The following is a 22,361-nucleotide window of genomic DNA, read 5'->3' as shown; positions in this document are numbered from 1 at the left end:
ATGTGCCTCAGCTTAGTTCCTGTATTTAGTTCCATCCTCACCTCGGTCGACCAGAAATGAATGTAGGCCCTCTAGGATGAGGTAAACAGCCATAGTGGCAACTCCTGTTACCCTTAGCATTACAGTGAGAACATTTGCTTCCAGTGGCTTCCCTTGCCTTGTTCCTCCAGCCACTCATCCTGTTTCAGCTCAGAGTGCTCCCTGCCCAAAGAGATTTCTCCAAGCCTGCAAAGGATCTACTTTCCCAATATTCAAAGTCTCAGCAGGTTAAGTCCACGCAGAAGCCACAATGGGAGGTTCCATTCTGCACCTCAGAGAAGCAGTATCGAGTGCTAAATTGCACATTTGCTAGTGTCTTTCACCAATTCGATCAGGATTAATTGGCACCATTGCACCATGACATGAAATTTTGGTTTGGAATGGGAGATTGGCTTTTTACTGATTTAAAAAATGTGTCCCTCATTATGAAAGCAGTTTGAGAGGGTGGACATGTCTGGGACTGGACAAAGTCTTCTAGATATTTTTGTTGCCACAAAGAAAGTGATCTGTCTTGCTTGATGAGACTAGGTTTATTCCTCCAGAGAAAGACTGTTTGCTAAACAATCCAGAAACCCTTTCTTTCTTGATTCAGTATTGAAAACAGGATATGAAAGAAATATTAAAGAGAAGTTTTTTTAACGTCTGTTAGAAGGCTTGGTTTGAGACTGGTGTGTGTCTGTTCAAAGTGATACTGGTCCAGACTGAGAGGAAATTCTTGATGCTTTTTTCAAAAGAAAGTTTGCAGGGCCTAGAAGAGAATCTTGTTGAAAATCTCCATTCAGGTGGTGTTTGGAAGAGTTTTTTTGCCCCAGGCAATCAACAGAGGTGAAAGAATTGATCACTTTGGGTGTGGTTTTAGGGAAATTGCCTCACAGCACATGCACAGATAGATAAATGAGGGGATAACTGGCTTTGGCAGTACCACTGCTGAGAAGGATCTGGGGATTATGATAGATTACAAACTAATGAGTCAGAGAGTGAGACTGTACTCCCAAGAGGAATGAATGCAGTTCTAGGTATCATTAACAGAATATTGTACGCAAAACATTGATAGTACCTCCGGACTTCGTACTGGTTACATATCAGCTCTGTCCAGGTCTGGGCACAACATTCTGATAGGGAGAGAGAGAAATGGAGGAACTTCAGAAATTAGTGATGAAGAGGATTATGAGATTGGAAGGCAAGACACATGAGGAAAGTTTGAAGAAAAAAGTATGTTTAGTTTAAAGAGAGGATATTATGGGAGGGGACATGATAGGAATTTTCAAATATTGGAAAGGCTGCCATTAAGAGGAGGGAGAAAAGAAAATGTTCTTGCTGGCCACAGAGGGCAGGACAAGAAGCAACAGTTAAATTATGGCAAATCAAATTTTGATTAAATTAAAAAAAAAAACCCTTAACTTCAAAAACAGTGGACAGTGAAGCGAGCAACCTACTTAAGGAAGCTGTCGAATTTCCTTAGTTGGAGGTTTCTGAGAGGCAGCTGGATAGACATTTGTCTGGGATAGTTTTGGAATAATGAATCCTGCATGTGGGAAGGCAGTGTACTAGATGAACCTTAGGATCCTTAGTAGCTCTGTGCTCCCGGTAGCCTCTGTCAATGATGGATCACAGAGCTTGATTGTATTCAAGTTTAAGGAAGCATTTATTTTCTAGGAATTCAAAAGGTTTCACCCTGTCAAAGGCACTGCAATATAATATCTCCAGATGCAAGTATCTGTATCTAGGGTGTGGTGCCATAGTATTGGAGATTATCTAATGATATCACAGGAATCATGGAAGAGAAAAATCTACTATCCACGTGTAGCAAGTTTTGGGTTCCAGGGGTGGCCCCAACACCTGGAGACCAAACAACCCTTGCCCTGCTCGAGCTCTAGGGTGAACCTCCCCTTCTCACTTGCCTGCCACCTCTTGATGTATTTGTGTGATCAAAATGGAGGCTGCGTAAGGGTCCTAGAGCAAGCCTCAGTTCTTCTGGCCTCCAGCAGGTCCCTCCCAAACCCTGCTGGTCTCAGTTCTGCCCCTCTTGGGCTAAGCGGGCCCTCCTTACACATCTACACCCCCAAGGCAATCTGTCCTTAAGGGCTATTCACAATCTCTGACTTTCCCTAAAGCCATGCCCATGCCTTGCAAGTGTTACTGTACAGTCACCCTTGTTGGGGCCTTGGTCTTCTCAACGTCCACCCCTTTTCTCTAGCTGGACCTTCTAATCCAAGCTCACTGTGCTGGACCTGTCTTCTGAGCTCCAGCTCTTGTCTTGATTACTTTGGTCCTGATCCTCTCGTGTCCTCGGGCGCTATTGGGACCTCCGTACCACCCCTAATAGTCCCAACCCAAACCGTGGGTCTAAATTCCAATGAAGAAACAAGCCCACTGGCTGTAACAAACTAAACCCACACAAGGTGTGAACATCAACAGTAGCTTCCTGCCTGTGTAGCAAGGGGTAGCTTCCCCTTCCCCTGGGGGAGAGGCATTCCTCTCTAAGCCATCACCGTCTTAGTGGCAGGCCCCATGGCAACTCAGAAGTCAGCCCAGCATCTTCCTGTAGTCTTCCTAACCAGGATCTCTTCTTCCTGTGGCTTGCAGGTCCAGATTGCCTGACTACTCAGGTCCTAGACTTTTATACTGCCTAAGGCCTGCCCCTTCCAGTCAGGTGGTGCTTCAGCCCTGCAGGGATTTCTCATTGGGCCCTGACAGCTGGTTGCCATAGCTGGTTATGACCAGTTCAGGCAGCCCCTTGTTGCCCAAGCCATGCTCTGCCCTACTGCCCTATTGCAGAGCAGCTAGCTCTGCAATAGGCAGTCATAGCTGTTTATCCTTACCTGTCTTTTCCCTTGCAGCCAACTCACAACAGGCAGAGTTCTCCCACTTAGCTGCAAGTGCACCCTTCACTCTTATGGGCAGCCCCTGCCTAGACAGCAGTGTTTCTTTGACGTCTTTCCTCTTGTGGCTAGCCCCTTTTCAGCTGTCTGGGCTCCATCTGCTGCCATTTTTCTCTTTAAAGTAACAGGAGCCTCAGGCTCCCTGTTACATCACCTTGACCTAAAGAAGGAAGTGCATTTGAAAACTTGTCTAAGTCTATCCCAACCATGCCATTGGTCTTATAAAATATATCACCCCATAGAAGACTGCCTGTCACATATTTCCTAGGCCATTGGAGCTACAACATCACTGCAACACTGAAATCCACATTTTTAAGTCTCACACTTTTGATTGCTATGGATCTCTTTTTCCCGAGAACAAAAGATTTGAACGGAGCTATTTGGACAATATTGTGTATGACGTGGCAGCCTGGGATACTGTAAAAAAGATTTAAAATAAACTTTAATTTTATATTTTATAAACTTAAATTGAAGTTAACAGAATTACCCTAAGGAGTCAGACCAGTGAAAAATAGAAAGTCATTCATAAGGAAAGGATGACCGTCAAAATCACTGGTACCAGAAAATATTATGTACAAAATTTCTGGTCATATTTATTAGTAATGTTATGCTGTTGATCTTTTCAAATGTCTGGGATTTTGTTTAATAGGTACATGCACAGGCTAGAGAACACCTTGTTTTTCTTTCAGATTTGCTCTAAATCACATTGTAATTACTACAATGCTAAGAATTTAAGAAAATCTTTCCAACATAAGTGAATTGGTCTTGAGTTTGATGAGTCATGAATTGAATTAAATAGCTGTTCTCTGTATCTTTCTAATGCTTTTACATTAGGGGTAGAAGTCACTTTAATTAAGGCAATGTTTAAACTATTCCTCGGGCTCAAATTCATCCAGTTTCTCCTGCCTCTGCTTCTTCTGGAATGATCATACAGTCTCTTTAACAAGAAGCTGCACAAATGGTTCCAGTTTCTCTTTCACACTGAGTCCTCTTTCTAGTAACACCCAAAGATAACAGAGAGAAAACCTTCACAGTAGGCTTGGCGATAACACATTTCACCACCACAGCCTTCTTTCCAGATTTTGTTTATATCAGGGAGTAAATTCATCCAATTTAGCAGCAGATAATTTAGAAAAGCAAAAGAACTGACTAGCAGTGAAGTCTAACTCATTTGGAAGGGACGTGGGAGTCCCTATGACTGTATAATGCATTGAGCAGTAAGCTTTCAGAAGCATGTTAAGTAGCAATGCAACCAGGACAGCCCCCTGTGGAACCCTACCAAAACTTCCTTCTGATATCGATCCATCTATAATTGCACTTTGTTTGAGCCAATTTTCTGTTCACCTTGTAGTAATTTTATCTAACCAACATTTCTGTAGTCTAGGAAGCTTTTGAAAGCCCCACATAAGTCCATACATGCTATGTCAGCTGCTTTCCCTTTATCTACCCAACTACTTACTTTACTAAAAAAGGAAATCAAATTGCTTTTTGTTAATATAATTTGTTTTGATCAAATCCATGTTGGCTGCTAGTGTCGAATCTCCCCTCCTCCAAATATTTACAACTTGACTTCTTAATAAATTTCTCAAGTAACTTCACAGGTATTGAAGTCAGGCTGATTAATCTCTGTTTCCTCCTTTTTTGCCATTTTTTTAAAGATGGGGGCACTATATTTGTTGTTTTCCAGTTGTTTAGAACCTCACTTCTCCCATAAGTTTGTAATTATTACTGCCAGGGGATTCTCTTCTACCAGTTCCTTCAGCACCCTGAAATGAAGTTCATTCAAACTAAACAAAAACTCTATGAAGTTCTCTTCATGTTTATGGCACATTCACAGTAATGAATTACTTAATGAGGAATAACCAAGTATCAGGATACTTCTGAGATTTTAAGTATACATCAGTAGTATGTGTGGCACACAGCATAGTTCTAATTGCTTTTACAGAAATCATGATATTAAATATATGCAGCTAATTAGTAGAGAGATTAGAGATCTGCTATGCAAAAAGTTTGGTGTAGCGACTGACAGCCTTTTTGCTTTGTTTCTCTAACAAGACGGCTTTATTGTCAATCAAAAACAGTCCTAAAATAACTTCCTAAAAAGATGCGTTGTAACAACCTCTGATATTTTAAAATTGTAGTTTTATAGATCTTTGTATCTGTGATTTGCCAGTACACCTATGAAGCAACATTATAGGAGAGAAAAAATGAATCATTCTTTAATACTTGCTCAATATTTCAGTGTATTTAGAAATTGGAGTTAGGTGTTAGAATTATATCTAACTCCTATAGTTGTTTTAAAAGGAGAATGGGTTATTAAAATAATGTGAGGCACTTTTCCAGTGTTTGTAAATTGCCATCACCTTAATCTTCCCCATGCTACATTTGTACGGTTCAGTCAGTGGCAGATCTGGGGCGGAGCACAGTCGTGCAGTTGCATGGCCTCCCGCCAATTCCTGCTCCACCCAAACTGCCTGGGAGGGGCAGTGGTATTTCTATTCAGGTGGGTGGGGGGAGTCAATTGACTTCATGACTCATTGTAATCTACCTGGTTCCTGCTAATCTCTCTCCACTTCACAGGTGTTAACAACCCTGTTTCCTGTTTAATAATATTGATGCTCCACTTCGCAAACTATTCTTTCTTCTACAGTTTCGCTGTCTGTTAGCCACTCCTGGTAATGTCTCTTTTATTTCACAGCCCTGCAGACTGTTTTTAGCTGTACCTAAAGGCTTAACTCAGATGCAATAATACTAACTTAGGTATAGAAATGACTGTCACTGAAGTATTGGAGACGCTGTCAAATCACTCAATAGATTTGTTTTATGAAGCTGAATAAGAGCTGTACATTTAAGTATAATGACTACAGAACTAATGAAACAGTATATCTTGACAATTTTTTGTCGTTTGTTTTTTAAACTCTCTATATAATATAGCAAATTAGTCCACATTCCAATAAAGTTTGTCTTTGTTGTTGTTTTGAGGCCCTTACCGTATTAATGCTTCTAGATTCTGTTTAACCAGAGAGAAAAAAGAGTTATGCTGTATGTGGTGATGTGCCACACCACACTTTTCAAAATCCTAGATTTGCCCATGGGCTCAGTTATTCTATTTGAAGGGTATGTTCATAGAACTATATGTGTTATTTATCACAAATGTAATTAGCAAACTGACTGTTAGTTCCAAAGTTTTCTAGTGAGAAAAGCAACAAAGCAGGTAAAACCATGCCTTCCTGTGTTTTGCTGTGAAATACATACCTGCTGTAAGCAGTGAAGTGTTAGTTAATTTAAAATTCTTTCTTATAGTTTAAACATTTTATCGTCTTCAGAGTGATACTCTTACTCAGTTTTGCATTTAGGTTCTGATGCTTTGTTGGCTTTGATAAACAGTGACGCAACGCTCTTATTTATTACACTTTTTTTTAACCCTTACAGCAAATAAAACTTGCAGCTGAGTCACTGAAGGACGAAACACATGAAGGAAAGAAAAGGATTTAAGAATTAACATGTGGACAGATGCACTTCTACGTTTGTATGATGACCTGATATAGAAACTCATGGTATTTGCACTCCACAACATATTACTCAGTGGATAATGTCAATTATTTGTACTCAGGCATCACCACTAAACACTTAAAACTATGAAAAATCATTTTCCTCCTTTCCTTTCTTCTTTGCTTTTTTTCCAGAATGTCAACAGATGTCTAGTGACACAGGATATAGATCATCACTCCAGCTTATGTTAGGTCTCATTGCAATGCCTTAATCACTTGTGTAGTATGAAATAGATTTTTAGAGTAAGCATCCTGGACTCTAGTCTTAACTCTGATCTTGAATTACAACTCTTTAAAAAAAAAAAAGACACAATATTACTAGTACTAGTAGTAATTCTAATACTAGTATTTAATTCAAAGTGTACTGTTCCTTATGCTTGTTATCCCATTTGTCCTTGTATTGAAATAGTTAATCGACCCTTGTATCTTTTCAAAGACAACGTATATATTATTCAGGGCATTTCTAGGAAATGAATCTAAATTTTATTATATAATGTGATGTATCAATATTTTCCATAGGTCCATTTGCAAAGTTATTTGGAAGTGAGTGGTATAAAATATATTATACTTTATAATATGCTAATTTTATAAATGTGTTCCAATTAAATTATTTTTGGAAGCTGGGTAAAAAACATTAGGTGGGATTTCTGATCAGTAGTTTATTATTAAGATTAAATGGTGGTTGTATTGTATTTAATTCAGCATTAACGTGGAATACCATTTTTCTTGCTTGTGAAACTATGCTGTACTAATGGGTCCTCTTGTTAACTGAAATAATAGTCATAGAACAATTAAAATTGAGACTGTAATTGTATGTCTAATGCTTTTACACATGTACTAAAGTAGTCGACTGTTTCTTGCTCATCATGCAAATGTTTTCTTAATCTTCAAGTACACCAGAGGTGATGAACACCGTGATTTAGGGGAGCAACTCTTCAGGAAGGCAGCCCAATGGAGGACAAGGACCAATGGGCATAAGTTAATAGAGGTCAAATTCAGGCTAGATATAAGAAAGAACTTTTTCTCTGTAAGGGTCACCAGAATCTGGAACATACATACTCCTGGCAGAGGTGGTACAATCACCCTCCTTGGAGGTGTTCAAGATGAGGCTGGATAGGCACCTTGTTGAGCTCATCTGAGCCCAGTAACTTCCAGCCCATGGCGGGGGACCAGACTTGATGATCTTACAGGAACCTTCTGGTTCTATGATTCTAAGTAAGTGACAAGTTCAAAATGCATACTGACTGGTTATGGCACATCACACCAGTTTATCATCTGCTGCTAAACTTACCTAGGTGTGGAAGCTCTTGAATAAGCCCTACAATCCCATTTGCATGGAGCTGTACACTGATTTATACCAACCTACACACTCTTCAGAAATCTGTCATGAAAACTTGACACCTCATTTCATAGCAAAATGTGACAGAGCCTAATGGTCAGAGCCACTCCCCCAGAATAATACAGTTAAACAAAAGTATTGCCTTCCCAGTGGAGTTTAAAGTTCCAGTTTTTAGATTTGTAAAGCTCTAAATGATCTGGAGACATCCTGTCACAGTTATGATTGGGGAAGTTCTCAAATTAGGATTCCCTTGGTTTGAGAGAGAGTTTTTTGGCAGAACAATCTGTATGTGGGACCCTCAACTTTGGAATCATTCTCCACTTGAGCTTGAAGTAGCCCAAAGTTGCTGAAGTTTTGGACCTGTCCAAGGGCAGATTTTAAGAATTGACTTTTGAGGACAGCTGAAGATCCTAAACGGTGGATCTTTTTTGGGAATATGACATTCTTGTCAAATGCGTCCTTGTGAACTCATGATTTTTTAGAGAGGCTTGTTGTAGATTTGTATTGGGTTTTAGAGTCCAAGGATTGTACTTTGATGACAAAGGTGCCCAGACCCTGGCATAGGCATCTTACAGTTATTTAAATACAAAATAAAGATGATATCTTATGTAGCAGGGGAAAGACCTATGATAAATTATCAATAATCAAAACTCCAGAGCTCATGTTTCTAAGAGAACTGAACCAGATCTCCTGGTATTGGAGACAGAGGGAAGAGGCTGTGAGGTACTGAGTGCCTTGCAAAATTACTACAGCTCCAAAGTTAGTGTTATGATCCAAAATCCATGGTACACAATTTCTTCACAAGAAACCCAGTGTTTCAAGAGTGTTAATTTATTCTTTTGACTTGAAATGGGCTTCTTTCCCATCTTCCGTATGCCCACACAGACACAAACTTGCTTCCACTAGGTTTGCATTATTAAAAACTACGTAGGGAGTCGGAGAGGGCATTGAACTTGATGAGTGAGCTAGGTTGCCTGCAGAATGCTGCAGCAGGTGTCATAATGAGCTGCTGAAACTAGCCACAAGGGCCCATCTTCTAGAAACACAAGGGGGAAGGAAGCTCTGAGCATGGGCAGAAAGCATAGCAAAAATATACATGGTAAGTAGCCACAGAAGAATTTTAAGCCAGTGACCATTACTCACTTGTCCTTCTAGTCCTTAAAATCCTCTGGCTTTTCATAGTCCAGCTGAGAAAGATGTAGCTCAGGAGTTTAAACATGTTGCAAACTAGTAGACTTACTGTGAATTAATGTTAATGTGAATCCCTGCTTGTGGGCAAATCTCAGCACTTCTAACTTTACTTTCCATATCTGTAAGTGGAGATAAAGCTCATGAGTTCTCAACCTGAGAGTCCGTAACCTTGACCAGTGGCATTGCAGTGTACCTAAATAGTAGAGAGGACTTGAGTGAGGGAATGCCTGGCAAAGATTTAGAACCAGTGACCTATCTTCCATTATTGTGAGTTGTATTGGAGTATAGCAGAAGGTCCCCTAGACAGGCATCAAAGCTGCTGTCCACACAATACATTACTCAGCAATACAGTGTAGGAAGGGGGTTCTGTAGTAAAGAACTTAGTTTACCCCTATAAACTGCTAAGTTTTGTAGTTAAACTGTAAGTGTCTCCCTTTTTTGTCACAGAACTCTTGCTGTCCCTTCCTTGCCTCTTGCTAGCGTGGGAGATTCCTATCCTGGAGCTCTGGGACTTTATCTCTTTGTCTCATATGCATCATCTATTCATCCCCTGGTGGAAAAAAAAGTCTTTCTACCTCTGCACCTTACTGTTTTCCACCTGTTGTTTTTATTTTTTCTATCAGTCACCCTTACCTGATGTTATAGAGGGTTTGAGGAATTTTTTTGTGTGGAACTTGCTAACCAAGTAGAGTCGAGTTGGTAAGTCAACACGTTGATACCCAGGTTGGAGAACAAAATGCCTAATCTGTGACTGGAGCATCAATGAACTGCATTAAAATAACAGGTGAGGAGGGAGTACTGTAAAGCAATTAAGAAAGAAGGGACAAAGAAGTGTAGCCAAATGGTAAAGTTTTCTTTGATTTACTAGTTTTATTCAGTTGTGAAACCAAACAGGCACTTAAGGGACAGCCAATTCATGTTCAAGGCTGTTAAAAAAAAAAAAGGAAAACACTGCTTTAAAGAACCTATATTTCCCCCTTCTGCCTGAAACAGCGTGAACAGATTGTTAAAATGGATGAAGGGCAAGTTCATTCTGTGCCACATACAACCATTAATGGGTGCATCTACACATGTGCTTTACTGCAGAATAGACTGATTACCTCCGCGGTAAAGCATCAAGGTCTACATGTGTGCCAGTATTAGGCCATAGTAAATTAATTCTGCCATAAGATACTATCAGGGACAGTACTATAGTATGGCAAAGTAATTTACTGTGTAGAAACATGCATGGACACTGAACATATGTGTAAATTGCATCTGGTCAGCCCAGCCACCTGTCCCTCCCCCACCAAATTGCTGCTGTTCTGGGAGCACAAGTAAATACTGCGCCCAGGAACAGTGTACTCCAGATCAAACAGCTCTAGAGTTCCGTGCATTTGTTGCATGTGTAGATGTACCCATGCGCATGTCTGAATGTGCATTAATGCGCTGTAATTACAGCGCATCAAGTGTAGTACTTGTAGTAACTGGTACTAAATGCACTGTAATCAGTGCTACTGTGCAGTAGCGCTGGCACACATCTTTTGTGTGATGCTAATGTGCAGTAGACTAATTCTAGTGTGTATTAGCATGGCTTTCGCCATGACATAATAATGCGCAGTAGAATTAGTCCACTGCGCTTTTAGCATCTCATGTAGATGCGCCCACTGAGCGCTAAATTACTCCTTGGTGTAACTCGGTGTGAAGAGTTGCAGTATGCATCTTGGTATCACGCAAGGGATCACAAATCTACATTTGAAATTACCCGATTTCTGCTTTAAGGTTAAAATGACTAGTGGAGTTGACAAATGATGACAACATGTGTCAATTGTGGTACATGAGCCCAAGAGTTGAAATATTCCATTCAGGCTCCATGCTTTTATACTTTGTTCTAAATTAAAACTCTAGGACCAGCTGGTCTCCTCAACATGCAGGTGATTATCTTAGCACTTGAGTTTGGGGCACAGCTGAGTTGCTTTTCAGTTGGACACTGTATATACAACCAAACTGTTTGTGTTTAAATACTTGCGCCAATTTACCTAAAGGTGTGATTTTAAACTGGACTGTCTGAGTCCAGTTGAACTAGTTTGAGCCATGTTTGTAAGCTGGTGCTTCTTAACATGAACATGAAGGATATAAGTAGCTAGCTTTTACATCCTGGACTACAATGTACAGTCTGAAGTGTATGCTCTAAGGAAATATTCACAATATGGAAACATCCGTTTCAGGTACTAACCGTTTCAACCAAAAGATGCTGCTTCATGTTAGAGTACGTGTTAAAGTTTGGGTACTGGTATAAGAGCAGAAGAAGATTTTATTTCACCCCCACAATATTAAATGAATTTTGCAATTAGTAAATGACATAAAGTTGACAGGGAAATCATTGCTTATACGTCAGTCAAGATGTCACTTTTATTAACTCCATTTTCCATTTCTGTCACACATCATGAATGTTTATACAATGAAGAAAGCCAAACAATGCTGAAAGCAACCAACAGGATCAGCTGATATTCCTGTACCCTCTTAACACACACACACACGCACACAGATGCTTTCTTGGTGAGAAATTCTTTTAATTCTGTTCCTTTCATTAATTCTGCTTAATTTTACTGCTACTCTTAAAACTCTGTGTCAAGATTGTCACATCTTAAATACAGATAAAGTTGCTAGAGGTACATTATTATATATACACACATACAGAAAAATACAAGACTAATTGTTTTTCCCACAATATTTAATTTATACTCTACTGTAACTAGATGCAACTTTTAAAGACACGTTAAGGGGTACAAGAAACTGTTTACTTGCTCTAAATAGTTTGGTCCAATATTATCTTAATGTAGTGGTTATTCTCGCCCTTCCTTTTACATGACAATGTAATACAACATACACCACATGCACAATCATTCACCTATGAACAAATGGATAAAGGACAACACTCAAACTAACATTTGTACACCCAGAGGTTCAACCAACCATACACAACTAATAAGGCTATAATACAGCTATGCAGCATAAATGTTCAACACTGCTGTTCTAAAGTGAGCACCATATATACATTTGTATATAAAAACATTGGAAACAAAATACACCTGGGGTTAGTTAAAAGGTGCCATTCCAAGGCTGTACATAATATCAGGAAAGAGTATTTACAATACTTGGAAAAAAGCTGCAACAAATAGTTTATTGCCAATGCCCTTTATATACTTTTATCCTACTTTAATATAGATGTTACGCTCACTCTCTGTGAACCACACATCTTATTTCTGGCCCTTTATAAGATCCCTGCTCAAAAATTTCAAGCAAATATGTTCTATGGCTTCACCCACACATCTATTCTCGTAGCTTTCATTTTATAAATACCACGCTGACTGAACTGCAACTGTATCTTAAAAGTTAGAAGTGTAAAAGATTTTTATCATTTGCTTTGTTTAGGAAGCAGAATGAAAAAATCCCCAACTAGGCTAGTCAGTAAGACTATCTGGTGCAATTTCACCTATCAGCAAAATAATTCAAAGAGCTGTTGTGAACTACAGAAATTGTGACCAAATGTAACGCAGTTCTTTGGTGCTCTACTCTCTCTATGGTATACATGAAATGCATCGTATTTGACCACTCTGCAAATGTTACAAGATGCTAAACAGTGTAAACTCCTCTCAGACATTCAGTTTCTGGCTAGAGTGCTGCTACATAATACCACCAATTCTTACTAGCATTGCTTTGAAGATCCAGTGCACAGCATGAAAACATAAAACATTCATGTCCTTCCCACATTAGGAATCTGCAATATATTTTATTCTAGATAATAAAATTCCACAAAAGTTAATCTGGTCAAAAGTATCCTTCCGTACAGAAATATACTAAAGCATGAATTTGCCATTAGTTCTGTGACAATGGAGAAACAAACAGAAAAGCTAATTACTGTTAAGCATATTTTCATACATGCCATATTTTAATTTTGGACTTGATGTTCAAAGAAATTAACAATTACCAGCTGGGAGGTAACAATATTTTAAGTCCTGACAAAAGTTAAAAAAAAAATGCTAATAATGAGAAAAATTAAGGAGATTAGATTATTATAGGAACTGATTTAAATTTGCATCCAATTATCCACGGATTTTTCCATTCCTTATTTCATTTTGATGCATGTAAGGGTCAGACTTAAGAAATGCCAACAATTGTCATGTTACACTAATAATGGAAGTAATTTATACAAGGTTTTTCATTTTAGTTAGAATGCAAAAACTCAGATGTAGACCTTATAATTTACCTTTGTTTCTAGTAAAAAAGATTGTCTGTTTGTAATATTAACGTATTTCTATGGGAAAAGCTGCCTTACAAATCTAGTTGCTTTTAAAAAAAAAAAAATCTTATGTATAGCAAAACAGGATTTTTTTTCAGTTTGATTTTGAGCCACAACTTATCCATATTATCGCTTAAGACAAATAGGTGTGGGTTTAAAATCATAGTTTAAGATCACTAATTTTCAGTGCATCTTTGCTTTGTACAAGCCTTGGAATATCTGAAAGCTCCCTGAAGAGTTTTCAGCATCAAAACATTATTGCTTTGGTTCTGTTTCAGACACATAGAAGTATGCCACATATCACATATTTTAGATATCACAGAAGGTCAGAACAAGAATTAACATTTCACAAGCAAACAAAAGTTCTCGCTTGCTCTCTCTCTCTCTAGTCTAAGTGCAGAACATGAACTTCTAAGTGCTCCATTTACATTAGGATCTAGATATACATTTTAATTTAATCCAGATCTTCCATAGTAAAATAAAAGTGTAAAAATTACACAATAAAATATTCTATTCTGTTGGGAAAGAAAAATGTATTGGCTAGCAGCATGCACAAAGACCATGCATTGTCTTACTATCAAGCAAACACAAAATTAAAATGTAATAAATAACTGCTCAAAGCCCACTTTAAAATATTAAGACAACAAAAGGGGTTCAGTGAAATAAGGTGTTCACAGCTCTGAACAGGAAGAATGGTGATGTCAAGTAGATTGAGCTATTAAGTCAGGCCACCGTCAAATGACATGACAACAACTTGTTTGACCGGAGGTACACAGCAGTCCCTCCTTGGGGTTCCGCTGAATATTCACAGATATTGTCTTTTCACAGAGAGGTAGTTGTAACACGTTATTTTTCAAGTTCCTGTTCTTTATCCGTTCCAATTCATTTTCTGTGTCTGACATCTGGTCAGAGAAGAATTTTATGCTGCCCAATGCTGTAGCCTGATTTGCACTCCCAGTCGAACTGATGCACATTTTCCACGTTGATTTCTCCTGCACTTTTACGCTGGAAAATGCCAGATTGTTTTGAGGATCAATAATGTATTTAGCGCTGCCGTGAATCTGTGAACCTAAGCAAAGGCTCATCAATTTTAGGCTTTCAACCAGTTCCCCTGCACTCCTAGTAGACAACTGCATTGAGTTTCCAGATCCAGCACACCGACGGGTGGAACCTGAAGTGTTATTGGTACTACCACCGGAGCTACTTGAGGGACTTCCCCCACCTTTGTTATTATCGCTAGGGCTTGTTTTGTCTACCCCTCCATTTCCATTGCTTGGTTTGCTCTGTCCACCACCATCTCCTTGGCTGCCAGGTGGCCCTTCACTACTATCCCGTCTATGCCAGGAGTAAGTAAACCCACTATCTTTATCTAGCCGTCGCCTACTTTCTGAGTCATCATCACTGGTTTCTGAGCTACTGCAACTAGATCCCCGACCCTGGCTTTTCCTTCTGTGGTAGCGTTTATGCACTGTACTAGGTGAAGCAATATTCATTTTTAACCTGCTAAGCTTTGGGGGCAAGTTCTCATCCATGTCAAATTCATCATCTGATTCCCCCTCCTCAAAGATCTGGTTGAGGACTGGTGCACTCTTCCTGGAAGTGAGACGATTTGTAACTGAAGGCTTGCGGCGCAGAACAACTTGAGTTGAAAGAGACATGGGTTTCTTATCTTCTTCATCTTCCTCTTCATCCTCTTCTACTCTAAACAAGCACTTCCGGCCACTTGCAGCAGGTTTCAAGCTCACTGAAGGAACCACTGAAAGTGCTGGCCCAGCTAATTCAGGGATGTCCTCTTTCTTTGCTGAATCACCAAGTGCCTTGCTTCTGTGACCGTTAAGAACGTTTTCAGCACTGCGAGCTGGAGACTGAGCAGTTGCATGGGAGAGAGGAGAAGCTGTAAGATCATCTTCTAGGTCCTGGGGTACATCAATTTTTGTGGGCCATGATTGCCTTGGTAAGAAATTGTAAAAGATGAAGGGGAGAGAGAGAGAGAAAGAGACAAATTAGATTTCATACAGGGGGTTAGCTGTGTTAGTCTGAAGCTAGGCAAAAGGTAGGGCAGGGTAAAAGCCTTAGAGACTACCTGGTTCAGAAGGGCATGAACTTTCATACGCAAGAACCTACTTCCTGAGTACATCTGATATACTGATGAAGTAAAGTACACTGCTGCCTGCAAGAACTCACGTCCCTCTGAACCAGTTGGCCTCCGAGGTGCCAGCCTGCCCTACACCTTTTGTCAAATTCGATTTTAGTGATAACTTACGAATACAGTATAAAATCTTTACAGGAAGAGATCAGAAAGGCCACAGAAATTATGCCACTTCACAAGCCAGTACATTTTGTAAACAGTAAATTTAGAGAAACAACTTAAAGAAAATGAAAAAAAGAGTAATTTACAAGTCATGTTGGTTGCTGCCAACTTAGATCACAAATTCCAATGCTGCTCTCAGAAACAAATGAATAGTCTTATATGACTCGAAGAAAGTGCTTTTTAAAAAAAATCAGATGTTTGCAGGAGGTCTAGAAGAACAGGGGCAAGACAAAGAGGCCTTGTTCCATGACCCATCCAATATCAATCAAAGGACAGTGGTATTGTAAACAGTATGAAGTCTTTATTCTTCTTCCCCATTTTCAATTATTAATATAAAAGCCATCAATTCAATGGCTTTAAAACTAACACTGTGACTTGAAAATACAGTCTTAAGTAAAAAAAAAAATCCTGACATTTTTGTAACATGCCTCCTATGAACAGCTAATCTAAGTTTTCCTTAACAAAATCTGTTTAATTAAAATGTACGTGAATCCAGATTCAGCTATTTTCATCTGACAATTTTGTCTTTTCTCATCATGTCACTATTAAAAGGCAGGCATCAAAGTGTTTAAAATCACAATAATGAAAGCTATTTTATCTATAACAGAAATTTCTAATGTACAGTTGTATTAAGCATGATCTTCAAAGTAAAGTGGTCATGAAAGAGGTGATGCTTGAGACTTAACTCAGTCTTACAACTAGTTAGTGCTGTTTTATCTTCGGCATCTAGCAATTCTATAATTAAGCAAATAACTTTCAGTAATTGATGTTTTAGTTTAAATCCTAAAAATATACTGTACATTTTTTTGAATGTTCCAAAAACTGAACTGTTGTGCTACAAATAGAAGAATGAAACTGCCACCATCTCAATCATTTGTATTTTTTAAAAAGGCCTCAGGAAAATGCAACCAAACATTTACATCTAACAGACTTGCTTAAGAGTGATGTCTCTTGACGGCTAGTCTATGAAGCAACCACCAGACTTAAGCAACTAAGCAAAAAATATGCTCTAGGTACTCAAATATTAAAAGATACCATGTTTCAAAGTTACTGGCTTTATCAACTACAGCTATTTTATCTCGTAACCACATTCTCCTATGCTGTATGAAAAAGTAACGGTCATGGCAAGAAAAACAAAAACCTAAGTGCAGAACCTTTCCATTTAGGCACAGATAGTACTGTATGAGATACTCCCAGGCAGATACTTGGGTAATGCCATAGTAGTGGTTAGGGAATATGCATGCCTTTTTAGCACAGATTTGAATAGAATAGAATAGAATAGAATAGAATAGAATAGAATGGTAGGGTACTCTTCATTCTCCAGCCCAAGATACTGCTCACAGTTATGCACACATTCAAAATACAATATATTGTACTTTCTGGACTCAGTTCCCCTTGGTGGGAGAAGGGGGGCTCAAAACAGGCTCTGCTGGGATGTAAGAGAAGGAGGGAGGGAGGCTCCAATACCCCACTAGACTTCTTAAACTCAGCTTCCAGATTCAGCTATTTGACCAGGGCTCAAATGGTCTATTGTAGAGCTGCCCAACTTCTAAGCCCCCAAGGGCCACACCATGGAAATCATGGGTCACTGAGCTATGCACTGCACAACTGCTTCCTGTCCCCACCTCCACCACACAGGCACCCACTCTTCCCACCACCACATGGGGCACCCTCACCACCACCGCTGCACTGTGCAGGGGTGATCCCCCCCCCCGCCCATGATTTGTCCTCAGCTCCCCATGCAGCATACCATACTGCCCCATCTCCTAGGGCAGAAACAGGAAGTGGCAGCTGGAGGAAGGAGGGAGAACCCAGAAGCCTCAGCTGTGTTGCAGCTGGAGCCATGGGGACATAGGAGCCAGGCAGGAGCTTGGGGGCCACAAATTAATCCCTTACGGGCTTCATGTGGCCCATGGGACATAAGCTGCACAGCCTTGGTTTATCGACTTGGCTCTTCCTTGATGCAAGTGAATAAAGATAGCATCAGGCAGAAAAAGTGGTATCTCCCAAACATGCTCACTGTGGGGGAAAAAAGAACTATCTCCCCAGACTGCACAGACGTTCAGTGAGACAAGTGAGAATAGACCAATTTTGCAGTTAAAATTAGTTCCCAAACAAAAGCAATGACATATTTGTCTTCTTCCCTACAAATTTAGGTAATTCATTTGGATTGCAGACAATATCAACACAACAAGTAAAACTTTGTGAAAATAACTTGAAACTCTGAAGGGAAAGTATTCATAAATTTATGGACATCTACTTATTCATAGGGAGCAAAGTAATATTAGCAGGACAGCACCAAGCAACCACTCCAAGCAGTTCTACCAATGCATCTCAACCTTGATATGCAATACCATTATTATTCCAATTCCTGATGTCTGTTAAGCAGACTACCAGTTATACTGCAGTGAGAAAAGTGATATGGACAAACAATGGAGTTCAACTCCATAACTGCAAAGTCAGGGCTACAAGGACTATTACTATGACAGGTTCGGTTTCCAGTTCACTGCACTTCATTTGTCTGATCGACAAGGTTTCCTCCTAGAAAAATTGGTACTCTGCTTCATAAGTCCCAGTGTGAAAACCACAGTACTACAATGAGAGAAGTGATTTCTCTAGCAGAAAGATGGAAACCATTTAGATTAAAACAAACTTGTAGCTAGTACCATGTAACCATGCAATAAAGCAACTTTCCTGGAGAAAAGTCCATTAAGTAAACAACCACTAAATACACTGTTGTGAAATCAAAAGCAAGTTAGACAGACACTTGGCTGGGATGGTTTAGTCATGGATGATCCTGTCAAGCAAGGGGCTGAACTGGATGACCTTGTGAGGTCCCTTCCAGCCCTACTTTCCTATGCTCCTGCAATTTAACTTAAGTTTTCAAATGGTCTTTGGAAGAAACACAGAACTCTGTGACGACAAAGGTGTCGGAGCTTTTGTCAAATCCAAAATTGCAAAATTTTAGAAAGGTATAAATGAAAAACTGACATATTGCTACTCAGACATCCAAAAAGCAGCTCTACTAATAAAGCGCTACCATAAGCAGCAGGCATATTCCTCCAGTCATGGGACCTGATCCTCTAAATGCATGCTGTTTAACAACATTCTTAGTCTGAGCTGAGTCTCAGACTATTTGCTTTCAGTCGCACCAGTTGGTTTGGATAAAGCATGGAAATACAGAAGCAGGGCATTATAGCCCACATCATCCTTTCTAACGAATGTCTATATTAACCAGTTAAGGGTGACAAAAAGGAAACCTTCATAAGGAAACCCTTGTTGCAGGTAAGAAATTATTCAATTTCATCTTTGTACAGAAAAGCACTGAACTTCTCAGGAGTATTTTCATCTTCCTCTGCTAAAACCCAGAGGTGAATTAACAATAGTGCGAGCAGGCAATAGTTCTCAAGGAATCAGCAGGAGCACCCGATTCTCATTTGTCAGAGGGGAAATTAACTACCGTCATTCTGAATGGTATGCTAGAGGAGGGAGAGGATCAAAGAGATTTCAGAAACACAACTATTAATGGAAAATGTGTCAGCAAGGCCTCCACAAGAATTCCTAAAATGATATTTAAGACAGAGCAATAACTGAAAGATTTTTTCCCAACTTTAGGTTTCCCACCTCAGAAAAACTAACAACTGCTGGTCACTGCTTAAAGCTCACTGAAGCATTCGACAACAAGCAAAGTTAAAGAGTTTCCGCATATGTCTAAACTCTAAAGCATAAAGATGCAGGGAATGTTAGTGACAGTGCTGCACTGCCCCCAAACTGCTGTACCACTTCCAGTTAAAGAACTCATGCAGTGTATCTCCATATAGCACTGCCACATACTACAAAGACAGACCTTTAAGGCATGTCTACACTGCCTTTCTGCCTAGCCCAGAAGTATGGCCCACCCTCACTCACATTCTGTACAAAATCCCTGGGGAAAAAAACAGTGTAGCTGCTTTACAGTGGCCCTGAGTATGTGCCAGTAAACACACCTGAGAGAGTGAGAGAGAGCCTGAGAAAGTCTCTGGGTGTGTGCTCAGCACTACTCTCAAGCAGCCACGCTGATTCAGCCCATACAGCACGGGGTGCCCCAGGCTCAGCATGAAAGCAACACAGATGAGCCCTATGTGTCCTTTGAAAAAAAAAGAAAACCTTTAATCAAAACTGGTCCTTCTCCAGAACCCCTAGGGAGAGGCTGATCTGCCCCTGAAATCTTTAAATAGTTCAGAAATACAGAGTTAGGTTGTTTCCAATAAAATCCTCTCAAATTCCTTGAATGTCTGTAGCAAATGGCAGACGGCGTAAATTTTCATCAATACTAACCTCACGACAAAAAGCACCAACAGAATCCTCGTTATCTTTTCCACATAAGGTGGCATTCCCACAAATTTCAGTAGGCTTTGCTGATGGCTATTTATTACATTTTGATTTGGATGATATAAAGACCCAAGCTGTGAACTGCTTACTTCCATCTGGTTTTATTACTAAAAACTGTAGCTATAAAGTATATCTCACCTATTAACACCACCTCCTGTACCCCTTGTAAAAACTGTGTCCTTTATAAAGGCCTGATCTTGAGATGTTTGAGCTACCCTGGATTTCGAGATGCCCAAACACTTTAGGATCATGCCAACAAGGCAGGGCTGACCCTGAATCCCGATAAGAAAAATCAACGTTCAGCTCATTCTAGGTGACAAATGCCCAGCTGTGCACTTAGGGGATTACACCATAAGGATAGTTTTTAAAGGGGAAATTCATGAAGTGTAAAGAGCACTAAGAGAAGAACATAAAACAGAATAATTTCTCTATCAGAAATGTCACAGACGTGAATTAATCATGAAGGACTTAAATTCATTGAATGTGACACCTCCTGCAGTACACACAAAAATTGTTGTAAATACAGCCTTCAAATTATCAATAGCTCACTCCTGGAAAATTCTGAGAAAACTTTTTTGGCAGATGATTTTTAACTAACTTCTAACATGGCCTTTATGGGTTGTGCTACATTTCTCCAGACCCTTAGAACTTGCAGTGAATGAGCATTGTGCTGTTTAACAAGCAGCATCTTAACAAAGCAGCATCTTTCCAAACATTTTGACTAAATTTGCTAAATTACCCACTGTTTTAATTCTTACCTGAACTGAGCTTTGATGTTGCTAGGGCTTGCAGACCTGGTTTGAATTTCTTTCTCCTGTTTTTCTCTCAGAATCCTCTCAGCTAGTAAGAAGTAAGTTGCAGTGATGTGATTGTATTTGTTAGTTTCCAATGCCCTAAAAGGAAAAACCACCAGAAATGGAACACATCACGCACCGATGATTTGTTAAAACTGAACATTTAGCTGACACAAGTGACTACATTTTGCACAGCAAGTAAAAGGCCCAGAAATAGAATTTTGTACTTCTGACATCCTGACAAAAGATTTTTTGGCCTATTAGAAGAGGGACAAACAAATATGGCAAGTTCAATAGATACATTAGGATACTATGAGGAAAGCATCCAAAAGCTAAATAATTGTTCCTTTATCGCACATATTTAAGGAATAACATTAACTGAAGTAGAGTTTATGATCCAATAATGGCCTCTCCCACTGACAAATAAATACTCAGGCAAAGCAGCACATTTAATTTTGAAGTTGGCACAAAATTTCACTTTTTCTCAGTGTTAAAAGCATATTAAGTGTACAGTAAAATAAGCCTGTAAGGCTGCTAAAACATCCTAAACCACTGCATACTTTAAAACAGTTTTAGATACAGGATGTTTCAAGTGTCTGAATTATAAATTTGGGGGTTTTCTGAAAGCTAGAACATTCTCAACTCATTTAGATTTTGGAAATAAGATTTTAAATACACAGAATAAACCTGTTTACAGAAGTATACTGCAAAAAAGCAACCAGCTTCCCAGCAGCATGATTCAGTGGCAAGTTCTATTTGTTATAACAAAAATCAGACTATTTTAAATTAAAGGACTCAGATGACAATATAGTTAATGGGTTTTTAGTTGTAGCTGTGTTGGTCTAAAGACACAGGCAGGCAAGGTTCTCTGGTTAGATGTGAGATCTTTTATTAGACCGAGTAGTTGGAAAAAAGTTCTTAGCAAGCTTTCAGGCCCAATAAGCCTTCTTCAGGCATAGGGAGTCTCTGCTGTTCTGAGACTACAAGGATAAAAGATATCACATCTACGCAAAGAACCTCGGCCTGCCCGTGCACATAGTTTTAATGATACTGTATAACAAGTGTTTGCAAAAATTACTTGGAAAAAAGCTGTATTTGCTATCCCAAAATAAATGCTCTGAATGAAAACAGCTTAAGGTGACAGGAAGGTGCCTCTGGGGCCATCAAATCCAGTCCCCTTGTGTTCACTGGTAACCATTTACCTGAAGATTCCCCCAAATCATGAAATCACTATTTTAAATCCTCACACACAATTGCAAGTTGTAGGGACACCATACAATATACCACAGACCTCAAGCAGTAAAAGCCCTGCCAACGCCCTACAACTACAATGGCAAAGAAGACGGATCCTTAGATGAGGGCCCAGGCCCCATTCTACAGGAGAGGGACAACTTCTACCCCCCACCCCCACACACACTCACTTTGCCATCTGACCCAGGAGAAAAACTGCTTGCTGATCTCAGATTTGGTTTTCAGTTGATGACCGTTACTGGCACAGCAGGACCTAACTAGGAAACTATGAGTTCTCTAAGTACTGAAAGGAGCACCATCATATCCTAGTCAAGACCTCCAGCTCTACTGTGGCCAATTCTTCAAAAGAA

General features: G+C 39.5%; 2 protein-coding genes across 4 annotated transcripts in view; one reads left to right on the top strand and one right to left on the bottom strand.

Annotated features, from left to right (window-relative positions):
- Positions 1–7,281, top strand: part of ANO10 (anoctamin 10) — a 249,542-nt gene extending 242,261 nt beyond the window's left edge. For all 3 annotated transcript variants that reach the window (XM_006276151.4, XM_006276150.4, XM_019497864.2), the window contains one exon: positions 6,354–7,281. In XM_006276151.4, the coding sequence (XP_006276213.2) occupies positions 6,354–6,416 (63 nt within the window). In that variant the 3' untranslated portion in view covers positions 6,417–7,281. The remainder of the gene's footprint in view (positions 1–6,353) is intronic.
- Positions 7,282–11,361: 4,080 nt separating this feature from the next.
- SNRK (SNF related kinase) overlaps positions 11,362–22,361 on the bottom strand; it is a 65,937-nt gene continuing 54,937 nt past the window's right edge. Inside the window, exons 6-7 of the mRNA XM_014603135.3 lie at positions 20,725–20,859; positions 11,362–15,234 (exon numbers count right to left, since the gene is read on the bottom strand). Of these exons, the coding sequence (XP_014458621.1) occupies positions 14,019–15,234; positions 20,725–20,859 (1,351 nt within the window). The 3' untranslated portion in view covers positions 11,362–14,018. The remainder of the gene's footprint in view (positions 15,235–20,724; positions 20,860–22,361) is intronic.

Source organism: Alligator mississippiensis, chromosome 5 (assembly GCF_030867095.1).
Source record: "Alligator mississippiensis isolate rAllMis1 chromosome 5, rAllMis1, whole genome shotgun sequence".
NCBI lineage: Eukaryota > Metazoa > Chordata > Crocodylia > Alligatoridae > Alligator > Alligator mississippiensis.
This window is presented reverse-complemented; position numbering and strand designations above follow the sequence as displayed.